Raw genomic sequence first — 19,760 nt, 5'->3', positions numbered from 1 at the left:
AATTAAATTATTTTTTATTTGAATCAAACTCGAATAAAAAATGTTTAAACTCAATTCAAATCATATCTATCTCTGACAAAAAAACTCTCCTTGTCAAATTAAAAATCCCTGAAAACATCAAATACTATTAAAAAAATTAATCAAAAATTCTCCTCTGGAACTTTCGTTGATATATGCAGCCTTGGATTCCTTAATCTGCCAGTACTGAATCCATCACCTACTAGGAAGCTCGCTCATTTATCATGTAAAACGTTTAAAATAAATGAGGCCCCCTTCTCTGTTCCCACCACATCCCATCAAAGCAGACTAGTATGATTTATAGCATAGCTTTAATAATGGCTGTATACAAACTATACGACCCATTGGATTTACATATACATTCTCATAAGCTTATAACAAATCTAACCACGTTTAATTTTTACATCTTAAAAGTTAGATCTCAAATTGTAGTATTTAATCAGCATAATGTTTCATTAAGGATCTCAGAATGAGTATGAGTTTGGGGTTTCATCGAAGTCCCATATACCCAAATGTGTTGAATTTAGGTCAAACAAATTTTAAAATAACGTTAATCTAAATTTAAGATTAAATTATATTTTCCAAATTAATGTTTGGTCAAAAGCACTTTTTCATCGTTCGATAATTTAAATTATATTTTTTTATCCAAAACCTAAATTACAAAAAAAAAACCTAACATAATATCATAAAGTAAAATTATCACATTATTTTTAGTTATTTTTCATTTTAAAGTTACCATATCATTATCAAATTAATAAAATAAAAAACCCTTTTAAATATCAAATTTACATTTACATCATTTTATTCTCCTTTCAAGTTTCACCTCTACTTTCTTTTTCCTCTAGTATATAAAACTTTCTCTCTCCTTTCAACATCTCTCTTGTACCTTTGTAATCTTTAACAATATATTCGGTTTTTCCAATAACAATATCTTGTTACAATTAAAGGTAGATTTGAATTAAGATAATTTAAATTTGAACTTAAATTTAAGATTTTATATTATTAAATTTAAATTTAGATTAATTTAAATAAATCAAATTAAAATAATATTATTTTAACTTATTTGAATTTAGTTATAATAACTAATCGAAACCCAATTCGAAAAATGACAAAGCATAGAATGAGAATCTCCATAAACGTACAAAATTTGTATTTATTGTAAACATAAATCCTCAGAGTGCTTGTGCCCCCACTGCCCAATAAGCACTTTTTACCTCCGGCTTGGAGGCACAAGAGATGTTTGGACTTTGGATAAATGTGGTAATTCTTCAACAGTGGGCATTGTTTTGGCAATAATATTTTTCTTTCTTACTCTTATGCGGCTCACACGCCACTGACGGTGTTCAATCATAAAATGGCACCATGTGAAAAAGCCATAAGTAGCAGCTGCCTCAAGCTAATGATAAAGAGAGTGAAGAGCAATCTCATAATGCCACCCATAAGATAAAACCCATCTCCTTTAAGGTGGCATGTCTCTCTCTTAACTCTGCATCTGTGGACTGTGCTTATATAAATCTTTAAACCCAAAAAAAAGTTGTGGGGTTGATCATAATCCACTAGGGTTCCTCATCATCATTCTTGCTTCAATCTCTCTTAGTTGCAAGGTCAACAAGCCAAGCTCCACACCTTAACCTTATTTAGACTTTTCTGAAAATCATTGCAGCACTTAACAATCTGTCAAGATAAACATTTGAATTCTTTACTCAAACAAACCCAAGAAGAAAATCACAGACCCCCTTAATTATTTTAATATATCCAAACACGACTTCAATCGCTATCATCCAGCGACAACCCTAAAGCAATAATCATGCAAGTTTATATTTTACTGTGTATAGTAACCGACCAAACTCTTGAAGATAATGACAGCAAAAAATTAATGGTCTGATGATGCAACCTTTGCTTGTGATCTTGGCTATGTTTTTGTCCTTACCTCTAAAATTAACTTACAAACTGGTACAAAAATTTCTCTCGCACAACATGGATCTTCATAATTAATGTTCTTCACGTCTGCTTAATTTTAATTTGTTCCTTAAAATAATCTACAGTTGCATACGTATACTGACTGAGCGTGCAAGAAAGAAATAATTTTGGCTTGGCTTGGGAGATAAATATGGTAATTAAATCTGTAAATCCTTAAAAAACGTTTTAATTGTTATCGGATGATGCCCATTTTTCATGATGAACTCGTTGTTCATAATATTTTTTACTTAAATTGTAGCAAGAAATCCCAGAAATGATTTTCCAAATAAAATTGCGTGGAAATTTTAACATCAGCCGATTTCTTCACAAGTCTGAATTCACAGGGGCCTTGTCTACATGAAAAGATAATTAAAGGGGACAAGTATAATATTAATTGCGTCTCTTTCCACAGAGCCATTGAATATTTCTTTGTTTACCAAACCAGAGAGCGAGTTCGTGTTCATCTCTTCTGCCTTTATTTGGTGATCGAATGGATTAGTTTTCCACCAACTCCTCCATATTTTTTTATCTTATCCAAATTACATACAACTGGCCATCCTTAAATTTCCATTTTTTAATTCCTTCTACTCTAATTATCTTCTTTAACTTGTTCTGCAAACCTCTCAAAGCCTCCCGATTTTCCAACTTATTTAATTATAATTAACAGTTAAGGTTAATTAACCAATATAATTGAGGGTAAGACAAACCAATGAATATAAAATGATCCTTAAATATTGTAATTAAAAACTGTGATATCTTTAAATAAATTTCACGATAAAATATTAAAAAAAATATTGAGACTATTTATACAATCTATATTATTTAAAAATGAAAAGATTTGACTGATTAAATAGTTTATTAATTTCTTTTAACTGATCAAATAATTTATAAACTTATAAAATTATCAAGACACATTTTAGTTTGTAAAATCCATATTCGAAATGAAGTAAGTTGGCTAGTTTTAATAGTGAATAAATGATAAATTAATGAATAGGCTACGGCTGTCATCATTCTTATACGTGAACACCATCTGAAGCAAGGTTAGGCAGACGTCGCATGTGACAAAGAAAACCATTAATCAGTTACGCATCTAATCTGTTTAAAATAATTTATTCATGTGGCTTCCTATCGAAACTTGAAAAATAAACCTCTAGATATTTGGTTTCTTTTGTGATCGGTCTTTACTTAGGGAAATGGCATAACGGGAAAAAAATTAATTATACAGTCAAATCGCACGTTTATCACACTGTTTAAAAATAATCAGAAGTGCCTTAAAAGAGTTATTGGGCACGTTACCTTCTACTTGTGGCATAAATTGATATATCTTATTAGCAATGAGTAAATGGTTGAAGAACCGACACATAAATGAGAATTAAAAGGTTGTTTTAATTAAGCAAAAGGGTTATTTTTCACTTAAGTTTTTGTTTATTTTAAAAAATATATTTGTTATTATTTTATTATTAAATTTTAAAAATTTATTTTATTTATTTTTTTAATTTAAAAAATTAATAATTTTTTATAATTAAAATTTTTTAAGGGTTTTTTTCTATCTCTTACAATTAGATATTATTTTTGTCATCAACCAATTTTTTCATCAATAGCTTTATTCGGACAAAGAGACAAGACAATTTAGTTAATCAATTTAAAAAAAAAAGTTTTTTTAATTATTTGGTAAAATAATTGAGAGTAAATGTTGTTTTAATTATTTGCCAAAATAGAATGATTTAGTTATTAATCAATTGTTAAGGAAAGAAGTTGAAATAGAAGGAATTGTCACTTGATACAATCCTCAAGACACTTATTGCCCTGCCATGCCCGTGACATTTTAACTTCCAAGACCAGACGTTTAATTATTGGTTGTTACTTATTTGTCCTTTGTTAATTCCCTGTATATGCAGAGAATTGATTGATTTTGTTAGCCTACTTTCCGGGCCACTTTGACCATCTTCTACAAGAATATCCGTGTGGGTATATTTTATTAATTTTGCTTTTTATTTAAAATTAAAAAAAATTAAAATCTGTGTGTCCTCAGAGTATACAGCAGTCAAAGAGGAAAACATAAATTATTACGTATACAAGCAGTTTTCGTACACCGAACGGACAAGGGGGAGCTGGCTTTTAAGTTTTAAGGCTTAATTTTGTATTATTTACTATAAAATAAAAAGTGGGAGATCACAGATCACACATTCTATTATATGGGTTTAAGTTAAATGGGTCCAGCCTAAAACAATCGGCCATTGGTGTGTTCTGAGGGTATTTTATATATAACCGCAACCCTAGATTTGATTTTTGTTTCGCTTTCATCGAGAAAAAGAGCACAGTTACAAGAGGGCAGCAGACAAAGCAACCACGACTCATATAAAAACAAATTAGAGGAGCGGCAGCAGCAGCACGCACAAACACACACACTCTCTCCCATTTCTCTGTTGACAGGGTTAATTATTCATCTGCTTGTTCTTCGTCCTCAGTCCTAATACAGTCAATCAAATGTTCCGCGGAAAAAAACTCAAGACTTCTCCTAAGGTTGCCGGAAAACCGGATAAACCTGACTTTCTCGACGGATTACCCGACGATCTCGCCGTTTATATCCTTTGCAAGCTTAGCTCCTCCGCTTCTTGTCCCTCGGATTTCATCAACGTCCTCTTAACGTATGCTATTTTTACAGTACAGGCATGTATTTCTTGTGAAGTTTTTATGTATGTTCATTATTTTTGCTCTGTGTACAGATGCAAAAGATTGAACCATTTAGCTCTTCATCCATTTGTTTTATCAAAAGCCGGTACGAATACACTTGCAATCAGAGCAAAGAACTGGTCAGATTCGGCGCACCGTTTCCTCAAACTCTGTATTAACGCCGGCAACACCGACGCCGCCTACGCTCTTGGCATGGTCCGTATATGTACATATTTTTATACTTATCATATCACTTATCTCTCCGCTAAGTTGTTGTTCTAACCTGTCTTTCCGACTGCAACAGATCCGATTTTACTGTTTACAAAACCAAGGGAGTGGAACCTCTTTAATGGCTAAGGCTGCTATTAAATCACACGTGTCGGCGCTTTATTCTCTCTCCGTGATACAATTTAACGGCAGCGGTGCTTCTAGAAATGAGAAAGATCTCCGAGCCGGCGTTGCGCTGTGCGCTCGAGCTGCTTTACTCGGCCATATCGATGCCGTACGTGAGCTTGGTCATTGCCTTCAAGACGGCTACGGCGTGCGGCAAAACATCCTCAAAGGTCGGCGATTATTAGTCGAGGCTAACGCACGTGAATTCATGCAATCCTTACCTTTACCTCTGGCGCGGACAAATCATCCCAAACGTTTGCATTGCGGTTCAACTACTTGGGGCTGTCCGTTGTTAAGTGATTTCGGATATAATGTGGGCGCGCCGGAGATGCACCCGGTGAACAGGTTTTTAAAAGAATGGTTCGAGTCGGGCAAGGGTGAGTTAGCCCCCGGGTTAAGGTTGTGTTCGCATAGCGGGTGCGGTCGACCCGAGACACGTCCACACGAGTTTCGAAGGTGTTCCGCCTGTGGGACCGTGAATTATTGTTCTAGAGGATGTCAAGCCCTTGATTGGAAGTTGAGACACAAGATGGAATGTGTGCCGATGGATCGGTGGATTATCGAGGATGACGGTCATGGGGTCGCAGGAATGGTGGAGATGGTGGGACCCGGGAACGTGGGGCCCGTGTGATGGTAGGCATTAGCAAGCAAATTTTAGTTTGAGGTCGGGATGTGATGTTAATTTTATTTTATCCTGTTTTATATTACTTATTGTGTAAATAATTAAAAAAAAAAAAGATTTTGGGATTGAAATTGATTGTGTACCACAAAAGAAACGGCGCCGGCGGGATAAGTTTTTGGAAAAAATATTTTCCATTTGTTGACTAAGTATATCAGAAAATCTTAAATCTAATAAATATATCTTATTAGATATTTTCTGGAATTTATTATGACAATTGATTTTAAAAACTCAATTCTTTGAATTTGATTTTTGCAAGAAATGTTGAAATTTGTATTAAATCATTGTCAGGTCTTTATTTTTCTCTTAATGTGATCCAGTGATATGTTCACATAATAATAACCAATTTTATAAAAAAAAAAATGTTTTTTTTTTCAAAAGAGTGATGTAATTAAAAATTAATATTCATGTAGTTTTAACATTTATCTTCAATTAAGATAAATTCGTTGTTACATGCATAGTATGGTAGGTTTTCATGTGATGTTACCGGTTGTAATCCTTTTGCCTACGCACGTAATTGATTTGGTTCCAGCTAAACAAATTGGTACGGTTGGATAGAAAGACCTAATATTTTCCTGGTTCCAAATCACACGAAAATAAATTTCAGATGCATGGCTTACAAAGCACGTGACAGAGTAAATTACACCGTCTCACTCAAGATCTGGCCCAAGAGCACAATAGTATATATAAATATTTTAAACATATAAAATAAATATATAGATAATATATGATTGTATAATTAAATATTTATATTTTTAATTTAAAATTATATAATTATTTGATGACAAATTATATATATATTTATTTTCTATATTCAAAATTTGTACATATATTTTTAGTTCAAAGAACTTATTCGCATCCAAAATTTGTACATATATTTTTAGTTCAAAGAACTTATTCGCATCCAAAATTTGTTGCAACCTCAAATTAATATTAATTAACTATCGAAAACTCAAACAACTATCTATGAGCTGTTAAAATTAACAAAACTAGTTAATACTATCTATTTCTACCATAAATTTAGAAAATTAATAATTTTTTTCAATATTAAATTTTAAAATATTACATTTTTTTTTTAAGTTTCTTCTTTTTTTCCTCTTTCTCTTTTTCGATGTCATCATCGATTGGATTCTTTTGGAGTCTTTATCAATTCTTGACATTCTTCTTCACGTGAGAGAGTTGGTAGTTGATGTATGAGTTCAAATATTATCATAAATGGTTAAGAAGATAAGAAAATAAATCCTAAGTATTGAGTGAGAAAATATTATTTAAAATTAAAAATTTTAGATAAAAAGTAAAATTATTAGTTTTTAAAATTTAAAAATTAATAAAATTTATATTTTTTAAATATTATTACATCTCTATCTTTAATAAAAAAATTTAATAAAAATTAAACTACGAATGAAACTTTAAATTTTTTAAGTCATAAATACATATTTATATTGACATTTAATCTTCAGTCGGAAATAGTCCTTTGGCCTGTATTCTTCTACTCGGAGACGTGGTTGGCGGAATTGTCTGCGATAGACGTTTTCAAATCATACTGTGGAAAATTATATATTAAGATAAAAAAATACAAAATTTTAATTGGTTAAAGAATACTTTATAGGCCAAACGACTATTTCCCACCCAAGGTTTAGCGTTTTCTCAAAAGTCTCCCCTTTAACTATGGAAACACCAAACACCCACCCATGACCGGTTAGATTTAACCAAACCCTAACGGTGGTAGGGGTAAAATCGTCATTTTAGCTATAATATTAAAAATAAACTAAAATAGAATCTAATTTCGCCCCCCTAAACTTTAAAAACTAAAATTTTCCCCCACCCTAAGTTTTAAAAAATGGCAGTTTCACCCTAGGGTTTGGTTTTGAAATCTCCGGCGACCTCTCCGGCTCCGTTGCCGACGACCGCTCCCTCCCGAAGCAACCTCTCCTTCCGGCGATCTCTTTCCTCCCATTTGGAGGTCCGATCGACGCCCGGAGACGTCGTGAGAGACGAAGACTTCGTCGGGAAGACGAAGTTCTTCGTCTTCCCAGACGAAGCAGACGTCGTCGTCTTCGTCTGGGAAGACGATCGTCTTCCTAGAAGAAGACCTCTGGGAAGACGACCGTCTTCCCAGACGAGGACGACGGCGTCGGCTTCGTCTGGGAAGACGAAGAACTTCGTCTTCCCGACGAAGTCTTCGTCTCCCACGACGTCTCCGGGCGTCGATCGGACCTCCAAATGGGAGGAAAGAGATCGTCGGAAGGAGAGGTTGCTTCGGGAGGGAGCGGCCGTCGGCAACGGAGCCGGAGAGGTCGCCGGAGATTTCAAAACCAAACCCTAGGGTGAAACTGCCATTTTTTAAAACTTAGGCGGGGGGAAAATTTCAGTTTTTAAAGTTTAGGGGAGCAAAAGGAGATAAAATTTTCAGCCGTTAGGGTTTGGTTAAATCTAACCGGTCATGGGTGGGTGTTTGGTGTTTCCATAGTTAAAGGGGGGACTTTTGAGAAAACGCTAAACCTTGGGTGGGAAATAGTCGTTTGGCCATACTTTATACTTAGTAGTATTCAAAACCCCTTACTAAAGTATGTTTAACGTCGTATTGTATAAAAGGATATCTAATAGAAGTTAATGAAAATAGGCCAAAGGACTATTTCCCACCCAAAGTATGTTGAAATGTCAAGTTTTTATCCTTTATTTTTTATAATATCAAACACCCACTTATGAACAGTTAAAATTAACATAATTCTAACCCCTTAAAATTTTATCTCCTTTTGCCCCCCTAAACTTTAAAAACTAAAATTTTTCTCAGTCTAAGTTTTAAAAAAATGACAGTTTCACCATAGAGTTTCTTCTTGAAATCTTCGACGACATCTCCAGCTCCATTACTAACGGCCTCTCCCTCCTGAAGCATCCTCTCCTTCCAACGATCTATTTCCTTTCATTTGGAGCCATAATCGACGTCGGAGACGTCTTGGAAGATAAAGAACTTCTTTGGGGAAGACGAACTTTTCAGACGAAGACAAAGGTCATCTTCATCTTCATCGGTAATGGAGAAGATGCTTCAGGAGAGAGAGACTGTTGGTAATAGAGTCAGAGATGTCGTCAAAGATTTCAAAAAGGAACCTTAGGGTGAAACTGACATTTTTTAAAATTTAGGCTAGGAAAAAATTTTAGTTTTTAAAGTTTAGGAGGGCAAAAATAGATTATATTTTAGTTTATTTTTAATATTATAGAGAAAACAATGATTTTACCCTTATCATCATTAATTTTAACTACTTATGGGTGGGTGTTTGGTATTATCAAAGATACAGGGTAGAAACTTCACGTTTCAGCATACCTTGGGTGGGACATAGTCGTTTGGCCATGAAAATATTGTTAAACCCTAACTCTGAAAACGTAGGCCTGTCTTTCAAACTGCAAGCTTAAAGATCATATACAGCAACTCAGACTAAAACTGGTCTCTTTCATAACGCAAGCTTGTGTTTTTTTTTCAAGATACTTATTAGTAAGTTATTCATGCCTGTTACTTTTTGTAAAATTTAAGATCAAATAAATATTCAATAATCGGTTGCTATTCTGGATGGAAAATAAGTTATAATTCAGTTTTTTTTTGGGCTTAACAGAAAGAGTGGAGATGTCAATTGTAGAAAAGGAACTGCCGGCGGTGGGTCAAGCCGGAGAAGAAGTAGAGGATGACGAAGAGATAGAAGAGGAGGAGGGGGAACTTTCATGGTCTTCCGAATCCGAAATTGGAGAGGCATTGGATTATTTGGACTCTAAAGACGACGATGAACCAGTGGATGGGGCTTTTTTGCTCAATTCGAGGCGCCCAAATGCGCATGGAGGTCTTCACTCTCGTCCTAATTCATCAACTCTTCAACCTCTGTCAAACAAAAATCAGAAATTTGCCCATCACATTCGAGCTTCACCTTTAGAGGTATAATCCTGATTTCTATGTAGTTTTTGGTTCAATTGTAATAACAAATTTGTTTTACGGTTAATTCTTTTATTTTTTATTTTTTTAATATTATTAAGTAGTTAACTAATAAAATTCAACATTATCAAAATTTTGGTTCTTGAACCACGGTCACCATTGAGGTTTGTTTCATCTAGTCAATTAATGTTGCAGGAATGGGAGGGAAGGATAAACGTTGGCATGTCAAACTCTGTGACAACTGCAATCCGTGACAGTGTTCGAGAGATGGCCATTGGTAAAACCAAGAGTACCGAGAAAGCAGATCGTGCAACCGTTGAGCAGGTATAATATTGTATTTATAATTGCATTTGTTCATTTTTTTTTTTTTAAATTCAGACACTTGTGTTTGTGCATGTACATATGTCTTAACTTTTTTTTTTTCTTATGTGATTTGTTCCATTTTCTTCAGGCCATTGATCCTAGAACTCGTATGGTTCTATTCAAAATGTTGAATCGAGGTGTGTTTCATGATATTAATGGCTGCATTTCAACCGGAAAAGAAGTATGTACTGCAACACTTTCTTAAATTTTTCCTATAAAAAAGAAAGAAACAGCTCTTTAAATTTGTCAGTTCAACCATTGCTTTAAGCCCATTTCTAAAGTGTATCACGATGGCTATGTTGCTCAAAATTTTGATTGTTATGAATTCTGTGTGCTTGTGCAATTTTTCCTGCACATCTAATCTTTAAGTTCCTATTGTTGTGCTTAACTAGGCAAATGTATATCATGCAACAAAATCTGATGGTCAAGAACTAGCAATTAAAGTGTACAAAACTTCTGTCCTGGTTTTCAAGTGAGTACTTTTTCATTGTTATTATTTTCTTTTCATGATCTATGGAGTAAGTCACATTAGTTAGGCTTAGTGGCACATTAAATTGCACTATGGAGCATCTGTGCACTTATATTTTGTGCTTCTATGATAGGAGCATCAATGTACTTCTATTTTACAGTTCAATGATTCTGGTTAGCAACCGCAGTCATGTCTGTATTTTTCTTGAAATAAATTGAATAAAAATTGAGTTCCTTTTAGATATTTCCATCTGCTGTAGCTGAATGATGCAACTCAACTTTGTGTTTCAAAATAATGTCAGGGACCGAGATCGGTACGTGCAAGGTGACTACCGATTCAGATATGGATACTGCAAGCACAATCCCAGGAAAATGGTAAAGACGTGGGCTGAAAAAGAAATGAGGAATCTTATGAGGTAAGGCTGTCACTTTTTTGTTATCGAGGAACACTTTGATTCTTTCAGATTATTAACTTTATTTTCAAATTGATCTTTTCTTGTCATTTTTCCCCAAATCAACTGAATGATGAGTTATGATAATGTGTGAAAATTATCTGATTGTTGTAACCATTTTGGTTTCCATACGCATGATATTTAGCATTGCCATATGATATGTGTTTGTCGCTAATCGCAGGCTCAAGGCAGCTGGAATACGGTGTCCAACTCCATATCTCTTGAGACTTCATGTTCTGGTCATGGAATTTATAGGTATTGAGATATGCATTGTTATGTAAAGGTTTGTGGTCCTAAAAAAAGGTTACTGGGTAGGCTTTTAGTTCAGTGGTTTAGAATATTCCCTGGAGAATGGAGCGATGATACAATTTGTGTTGCAATCATCTAGTTATCTTAGATCAAAATTAATTCTTGATAGCTGCAACATTTTAATGATTTTCACTATATATGTTGTTAGTTTTTGTGTGTATTTAATTGATTCCCCACATAGAATATCTACTCTTCAAGCTATTAGTACGTCAGAGAATATTCAATGGCATTGTTCATAATTTTGTTTGTCCTCGTTACACTTTTTTTCTCCTCTGTGAACCAAGTGTTTAGTTTTGCGAAATGGACTATCACATTCTCTCATTGAAGCTTTTTATTGGTAATATTGTGTCACAGGAAAATCTGGTTGGGCTGCTCCTCGTCTTAAGGATGCTGCTTTATCTTCAGACAAGTTACGTGAAGGTTATGTTGAGGTGTGTCCAGATCTCTTGGTTGTTTATGTTATATATTCAACGAATTATGAATATAAAGGCACTTATTCGATAGCTCTCTTAGGTAATCTAGTCATGTGGCATTTCCGTAGGTATTGGATACACTAAAAGTGTCTGTTAAATAATAATCAAGCTTCAGTCACCACACTTTTTAAGCTACTAGAAAGGGATGTTGTTGTGTTGCTGCTTTGCTTCTACATTTGCTATAACCTATAATCATGTCTCTGTCAGATTATAATTGTGATGCGGACATTATATCAGAAGTGCAAACTGGTGCACGGAGACCTCAGTGAATATAACATACTTTATTTTGAGGTAATTCCTATTGTTTCCATCGGTGAACTGATTCTATGCTAGGCTTTGAGGATGGTTAATGTATTACACAAAAAGAAATGAAACTTTTTTTAATTTCTTGCATCTATGCCTATCCTGGCTTGGTTGGTAAAATAGAGGACTTGTAATTAACTTTATTTTCGACAGTAAGATATAAATTGACTGCAAGTATTACCATTGACATGCAATTTAAACTTTATCTGTTCAATAGGGTCACTTGTACATCATTGATGTCTCTCAAGCAGTTGATCTTGACCATCCTCATGCTCTTGATTTCTTGCGCGAAGATTGTGTTCATATTTCTGTAAGGATTTTTTTTCTCTCTTAAAAATGGATAATGCTTCTTGTTTATTGACTAAAATATTAGTCTGGAGAATTAAAGTTGATTTCAATTACCAGTACTGATAATTCCAGTGTTTTTTTACTCTTTAGGATTTCTTTAAGAAACATGGTGTGGCAGTAATGACAATCCGAGAACTATTTGACTTCATAGTAGACCCATCAATCGCTGATGATTCTGTTGACAGTTATTTGGAGGAGGTTCAGTGCCTTACTTGTGCTTCAGATTTTTCTAAAGAATTTAGTGGATTCCATTTGTAAATTCTTGCATTTTATTTCAGGTTCAGCATAAAATTTTGGCAAGAGGAGATATTTCTATTGAGGATGAAATTGCTGACTCTGTATTTGTCCAGGTCAGTTTAATGACAATATTATATTTTTTTCTTTGCTGGATTTTCACCTATCTGAAGTGAAGATTCAACTTCGAGTGAAACAAAGAAAACTCGTTTCTCTACATGTTTGGGGCTGGGTTTTGTTTGGACCACATTCTGGTTTGTTGTAATGATAGAAATTTTGGTGGTAAAATATTTTTCAGATCAGTACATTATATCAAATATTATTAGTATCTGAAGTTGTAGATTGAAGTCATTTCTTTTGCAAAGATATTGTTTTTGAGTGCATGTGCTTTTTCCAATTTTACAATGTACATATACTTATTTGAAACATTTGAAATTGAGTTCTTGATTTTTACAGGACTTTGTAGTGTTGTCTGAAAATTATCATTCGGGATTTTTTACAAAGTTGGGGTTTGCCTTCCTGTTCATCCTTTGTGTCTGTCTGTCTGTCGGTCGAGCCTGTTTGTCTGTTCTTCCGTCATGTGTGCCTGTCCCTCTGTATGTTTGTCTGCATGTTCTGCATGTCTGTCAGTGCCTTCCTGCCTCTCTGTCCGTTTGTTCATCTTGCCTTCTTGCCTCTCTGTCCATTTGATTCATCTTGCCTTCCTGCCTCTCTTTTTGTTGGTCCATTGTCTTTCTCTCTGTTGGTCTGCCGTGCCTGCCTGCATCTCCATCTGTCGGTCTGTCTTGCCTCTGTCTGTTCTGCTGGCCTGTGTGTCTGATTGACTATTTTGCTTGGCCACTGTTTAAATGCCATGTTGATTGAATCTGTGCAACTTTTAACTTGGTTTATTTTGTTTTTTTCTAGTCATACATTCCAAAGACTCTAGAACATGTGAAAAATGCTGAGGAGGATGTACAACTGCTAACCAGTGGCAAGGATACAGGAGACATGTACTATAAGACAATTACTGGACTAAAGGATGCTCTTACCAAAGTTCAGCTTTCTTCTGCCAATAAAGAGGAGCAACCTGATGAAAATCCTATAGAAGAGTCATCACTCAGTCAGGCTGGTGGCCAACATGATAAATCTGATGTAGAATCTGGATCTGAAACAGATGGAGAGGAAGACCATTCCAGTGAGTCAGGAGGGGATTCTTCATCTGAAACTGGGAAGAAGGCTTCTCTTGATAAGAAAGCTGCCAGAAAAGAGAACAAAAAGAAAGTCAGAGAAGAGAAGAGGGAAGCTCGGAAGACAAAAGTCCCGAAGGCAGTGAAGAAGAGAAAGAAAAAATTGGCCAAGGCTCACAAGACTAGGTAGACATGAAGCAAAAAGATTTTGCAGTCACTGGTTCTTTGAGAAGAGAAGGCAGCAATTTTGGTGGCTTATATACTAAGTTATCTAATTTTTTATTTTATTTTATTTTCTGGTGTAGTTTGTTTGTTTCTGGGAAAATGGAGGGAAAGCTAACTGAATATTGATTGAAATACCTACATTACTCCTTAATACTCCCAGAAAATCCCTTTATTCTTCAACATGTAAATGAGCGTTTCAAGTGGCTCTATTTTGTCCCTTGATCCTTAATGTTTGTATTAGAAACGTTTCTATTTAGCATTTCTTGGAAAATTTTTTGCATTCCGAAATGAAGATGGCAACTAAAATTAGAGAAATTCTATCATGCAGTCTACAAACTAACTTAAAATATAAGTCCATGGTCTTCCTATCATCATAAGTAAAGACGAATAATTGTTTATTTTTATAGTAATTTCTAGCTTTCTTGTCCATTATCTATATAAGATTTATTAGAATAATAAAAATGGAGGAAATGGATCATATTCCGGCACGGTTCAGTCGTTAAGTGGAATGTTAACAGGTCGTGATATTGGTGGGCCAAGCCGAAAGCTGAATCCTTAATTATTGCTAGCATAAGTATCTCCTGAAGCCTTAAGCAGAACCCGATGCTTATACTCTCCGCATATAAGAGTCACGAAGGATCAACAAGTCCTTGAAGCGAGTGAAAAAGTCAATCAGATTCAGGAAAGATGGCAGAAACAGAAGCTAACGGTGATGAAGAGAGCTCTCTGGTCTCCGACTTTCTCCAATTCTTAAACGCATCTCCAACTGCTTTTCACGCCGTTGGTAATTGACGTTCTTTATTCTGTTTCCGTTCTGTTTCTGACAAAAACAAACGGATCCTGAATTTTATTTGATATTTTATATTTTAGATGAGGCAAAGAGGCGTTTGCGAGAAGTGGGATACGAACAGATTTCGGAGAAAGAAGATTGGAACTTGGAAGCTGGAAAGAGATATTTCTTCACCAGAAATTATTCCACAATTGTAGCTTTCGCCGTCGGAAAAAAGTAATATTATATCTCTTGATTCTTAGTTTTTCATTCTTGCTTTCGTATTTCTGTATCGGTTTTTCTTACTCAAAGAAAGTTTTGAATACATTAAAGTGAACTTGGACTGGGAAAACAAAAACAAATATTTATTATTTGTTCCGATATAAAAAGTCCAGTAGGAGCCATACTTGAAATGGCAATCCATAAATAAATAAATTTATATATATTGAAATAAGCTAAAACAAAGTGATTGGTATTTTTATAATTTTGAAACACGTAAGGTAGACAAAGAAAAAAAGGAACTTTAAGATTTAAATTTTATTTTTTTCTTTCAAGTTTCTGATGATGAGATATCTATGCTTAGATATGTTGCTGGAAATGGATTCCATATAGTTGGTGCTCATACTGACAGTCCTTGTCTAAAGCTGAAACCTGTTTCTAAGGTAACTTGGTTATATTCCTGTGATTGTTTTTTCAAAGTATTAACACTTCGATATATCTGAAATGTGAGCTTTCTTGGCAATGTGATTGACCATAGATTTTGAACTTACCTGGAATGGTCAGGTAACAAAAGGCGGGTATTTGGAGGTTGGTGTTCAAACATATGGAGGTGGTTTATGGCATACATGGTTTGATCGTGACTTAATGATCGCTGGACGGGTGATCATTAGAGAAGAAAAAGATGGTTCAGTTTCTTATTCTCACAAGCTACTTAGAATTGAGGAGCCCATATTGCGAATTCCTACACTGGCCATACACTTGGACAGGTACTTTTACTAGATGAAACATTTTGTTAAAAGTGACCTATTATTGTGGTTGACTAATCTATTGGTAATTTTGATATAGCTTATTTATACATGGGTTCTGTTATTTAACGCCTTCAAGTGAACTTTCTGAAGAGAAACATAAAGATATCTATATATTGTAAACAGGAATATCAATAGCGATGGATTTAAGCCTAACACCCAGAGTCATCTTCTTCCTGTCTTGGCAACAGCAATAAAGGTAATCTTTCTACAGGGCAATTGTTCAGTGCATACTATATATTTCATGGCCTCATTTGCTTGGCATTGCAGCATATTCTCTGTTCATTATTATGATTTAAGGAAGATGATTCTATCTAGCTAGATTCCATCGTAATTTAAAATAGTTTCATGGTTAGCTAGGTTGAGTTCATGTTTTAAGGTCGTCAGGAGGATGTGGTAATATGTTAGAAGCTGGAATAAATGGATATTAAGTCATCAAGGACAAGAATGCATCTTATTTGGTTTTTAGATGAAAAACATGTATAAAATAATTATGCATATTTTGTTGAATTTAAGAACTTTAGTTGCTTTTTTACACACTCGCGGTTACATCTTCAAAATAATTAAAGTGATGGAAAACCTTAGATAGGGGGAATTCTGAGATGTTAATTGGTCCTATAAGGTACCATTCTTAAATTTCCTGCACAAAGTATGATTATTTTTTATTAAGAGAAATGGGAAGTTGCAATTTATATATGGGTACAAAATTCCCAGAAATTTCGTAATTTGTATGATTTAATTTAAAATTGATCTTTTTGCTAATTTATGTATGAATTCATCAATCTAGATATTTTGTTAAATGTTGTTCAAATAATCCTTTTTTACAGCAGTCAGTGTTCTTTATTTGGTGGGAATTAGCTTTGTTCCCGTTATCTCTACTATTGGAGTTATTACTACTTAATTGTTGAAAATAATTAAAAATAGGGATAATTGAAGCTCCCTGGCATATGATTTAGCTAAAACTGATGAAAGTTGATACTGAATCAATATTATCTTTTTCATATCTTTTTGTTTATTTCTCTGTTTTTTTTTTTTTTTTTTGGGTTTAAATCAACAATCTAATCTTTCACAGGAGGAGCTTAATAAAGTGGCCGGAGATAATAACTCTAAAGAAACACCAACTGGTTTTGGCTCCAAGCACCACTCAGTTCTACTACAGGTAAATATTCTTTATTAGTGGCAAATGAGTTAATTGGATGATCTAAGTATTTTTACTTTGTTAGTGGAATTGGGTTTAGAATTTTTACATCAATGGTGATTTCAGTATTTCTCTCCTTTGTTCATCAGATGATAGCTAGTCAGCTTGGCTGTGTACCAGATGATATATGTGATTTTGAACTACAAGCATGCGATACACAACCAAGTATATTAGCTGGTATTAAGGAAGAATTCATTTTCTCTGGGAGGCTTGACAATCTCTGCATGTCATTTTGCTCTCTGAAGGTATGAGCTATTGTTTAGGCTGTACCCTGTGTCAAATGCAAGTGAGAGTTGCGTGGTTGAATTTCTATTTTCTGCTAATTTGCAAGATGTAGTGCCCTATTTTTTTATTGCATTAGTGAATCCTTGGGCTCCTGAATAACTATTCCCTTGGATTTTTCATTGTCTATTTATGACATATAAATTGTTCTAAATTGTTTGGATTTTTCTTGTTCTGAATTTTTTATATTGATCTGTCATATATAATTTAGTTCGAATGATCTTGTGGTTTGGATATTGTTAGACATGTATGCTTTGTATGCTTTGGCGATCTCCTCTAATTTAAGTTCGGGTATCATAAGTTTGAATCCAGTTCGGAAGGTTGCTAATACTTGTAATTTGTAATTTGGCATTACCAATTTATTAAATTGTTAAGTTATTTTGAACATTTATTTCATATTATACTCCAGCTATCTCATTTGTTCCTTCATAAATTCAAATGCAGGCATTGATAGATACTACATCTTCTGGAAGCAACCTTGAGGATGAGACTGGTGTTAGAATGGTGGCATTGTTTGACCATGAGGAGGTTGGATCAGCTTCAGCTCAAGGAGCTGGGTCTCCTGTCATGTTAGATGCTTTGTCACGAATCACAAATTCCTTCTGCACAATTACCAATGTGGTATGTCCGATTTCTTGGTCTTCTTTTTGCTAAAATCACTAATTGTCATGATGCTTCAAAAGCTGGTTACTGGCTTGCCGCTTGATGTTTATTTTTTTTTTCTTTTGAAATCTAAGCAATTTTAAAGCTTGTTTACTGGAAATATGATTTTATTTCTAAATTTTATATATCGATTCACAACTAATTCAGAAAATCATAACATTCATTCTTAGCTGCTAAGATGATAATGTCCTGCATTTTTTATATCAGATCAAGAAACACAAAATAGGTTGAACTAAAAGGATTTCACCCTTCTCTCTACTTCTAGTTTGTCAGTCCAAATCTTTGATAGCCACACCCATCCTTCACATCTATGCTTTTTTGCAAAGATTTTTTTATTATTATTATTTTCTGAAACCCTATTGTTTACAGCACAATGTTTTATTATTCCTTTCTTTCAGTTGATTGAGAAAGCAATCCAGAGGAGTTTTCTTGTTTCTGCTGACATGGCCCATGCCCTACACCCTAATTACATGGTATGTATTCAAAATTTGTTATGCTTTCTCTGATTGCATTGTGGTAACGTGGGATTAATTGTTAGGAAAAACATGAGGATAATCATCAGCCCAAGTTGCATGGAGGGCTTGTCATCAAGCACAATGCAAATCAACATTATGCAACTAATGCCGTTACATCCTTCATATTCAAGGAGATAGCCTTGAAGCATAACCTTCCTACTCAGGTTTGTTTTCGCTTTTTTAAGAACTTTCGGTTTGTCCACAAGTTCTGAATTTTAAGATGTATAGCTTCTGATAAAATGGGAACGTCGTTATGTTGGATGTACATATTTTTTTAATTTGGAATCCTCAGCTATAGCTCAAATTATAAAGTGACATCTTGAAATTGGGGTGTAAATCTTGAGTTCAAATTATATGAATTTACAAAAGAGAAGGAATAAATTGTTAGCTTTGGAGCTCTTCAAGAAGGGAGACTGGAACTTCATTTCACATGTTCAAAATTTATCCTACCAGGAATTGTTATAAACTTGTAATAAACATAAGATTATGTTTTCTGTGAAAACATTGTTTTAAAATTTGGCATGCTGCATGCTAATTACCATTGATGTAGAGGCTCTACCTTGTTGGAACTTTTTTTCCTGTGTTTACTCAGCATCATGACTTATAAAAGAACTGGAGCACGTTTATATTGAAATGGAAGCTGCCAGTTGCCGTGTGAGATTTTCATCGTTGGGCAGATGAACTGATTATATTTTGTATGGGTGCAGGAGTTTGTGGTCCGCAATGACATGGGTTGTGGTTCGACCATCGGTCCCATCTTAGCAAGTGGAGTGGGGATTCGCACAGTCGATGTCGGTGCACCACAATTATCGATGCACAGTATACGAGAAGTGTGTGCCATTGATGACGTGAAACATTCATACGAGCATTTCAAGGCATTTTTCCAAGAATTCGCTCATCTTGATTGCAAGTTTGCAGTGGACATATAGGTCTGGTTCCCAGTGCTTAGAAATTGCAGTAAATCATGCCCATTCTTGTCCTAACTTCCAAATGTGATGCTGGCATGATACATCGAGATCAGTCTGTAAATTATGCTTATTACTAATACGGACCTTGTTTGGTATTGATTTAAAACTAGTAAGTAGTTGCAAATTGACCTTAGGGTCAGAGATAATCAAACTGATAAAACATTAGAATTTTCAAAGAGAAAATCTAAATCTAAGTCTATATGGTGATTGTAAAATCCTAATTTATTTGATACAATAATTATAGGTTCGATTACTGTATTTTGAATTTATCCATCTAACCAGTACGAGTCTATATATATATATATATTTATATATATATACACACAAACGCACACACACACAGAGGTAATAATGT

At 34.3% G+C, this 19,760-nt stretch overlaps 3 protein-coding genes across 5 annotated transcripts; all 3 read left to right on the top strand.

Moving 5' to 3' along the window:
• Window positions 1-4,185: 4,185 nt before the first annotated feature.
• On the top strand, window positions 4,186-5,926 carry LOC123210449 (F-box protein At5g50450). The gene is made up of 3 exons (XM_044628805.1): window positions 4,186-4,625; window positions 4,704-4,866; window positions 4,955-5,926. Exons 1-3 carry the CDS (start codon window positions 4,465-4,467, stop codon window positions 5,672-5,674), a joined length of 1,044 nt encoding a protein of 347 aa, XP_044484740.1. The 5' UTR covers window positions 4,186-4,464; the 3' UTR covers window positions 5,675-5,926.
• A 3,127-nt stretch (window positions 5,927-9,053) lies between these two features.
• On the top strand, window positions 9,054-14,300 carry LOC123210508 (serine/threonine-protein kinase RIO1-like). 2 transcript variants are annotated; one of them, XM_044628903.1, is made up of 13 exons: window positions 9,054-9,212; window positions 9,331-9,644; window positions 9,837-9,965; window positions 10,093-10,185; window positions 10,397-10,476; window positions 10,775-10,888; window positions 11,106-11,179; window positions 11,588-11,664; window positions 11,914-11,997; window positions 12,227-12,319; window positions 12,448-12,555; window positions 12,636-12,707; window positions 13,498-14,300. In XM_044628903.1, exons 2-13 carry the CDS (start codon window positions 9,342-9,344, stop codon window positions 13,948-13,950), a joined length of 1,680 nt encoding a protein of 559 aa, XP_044484838.1. In that variant the 5' UTR covers window positions 9,054-9,212; window positions 9,331-9,341; the 3' UTR covers window positions 13,951-14,300. The 2 variants fall into 2 exon arrangements, with proteins under 2 accessions (XP_044484838.1, XP_044484839.1); XM_044628904.1 differs by lacking the exon at window positions 9,054-9,212 and having other exon boundaries at window positions 9,313-9,644.
• Window positions 14,301-14,445: 145 nt separating this feature from the next.
• Window positions 14,446-19,511, top strand: LOC123210509 (probable aspartyl aminopeptidase). Of its 2 annotated transcripts, XM_044628905.1 has the most exons (11): window positions 14,446-14,769; window positions 14,856-14,991; window positions 15,338-15,416; window positions 15,538-15,740; window positions 15,906-15,978; window positions 16,852-16,938; window positions 17,067-17,222; window positions 17,704-17,880; window positions 18,321-18,395; window positions 18,461-18,601; window positions 19,145-19,511. In XM_044628905.1, the coding sequence occupies exons 1-11, from the start codon at window positions 14,673-14,675 to the stop codon at window positions 19,364-19,366; spliced, it is 1,446 nt and encodes a 481-aa protein (XP_044484840.1). In that variant the 5' UTR covers window positions 14,446-14,672; the 3' UTR covers window positions 19,367-19,511. The 2 variants fall into 2 exon arrangements, with proteins under 2 accessions (XP_044484840.1, XP_044484842.1); XM_044628907.1 differs by lacking the exon at window positions 17,067-17,222.
• The last annotated feature ends 249 nt before the right edge of the window (window positions 19,512-19,760 follow it).

This window comes from Mangifera indica, chromosome 3 (assembly GCF_011075055.1).
Source record: "Mangifera indica cultivar Alphonso chromosome 3, CATAS_Mindica_2.1, whole genome shotgun sequence".
Taxonomy (NCBI): domain Eukaryota; kingdom Viridiplantae; phylum Streptophyta; class Magnoliopsida; order Sapindales; family Anacardiaceae; genus Mangifera; species Mangifera indica.
Note: the sequence above shows the minus strand (reverse complement) of the source record. Positions and strands in the feature narration are given on the sequence as shown.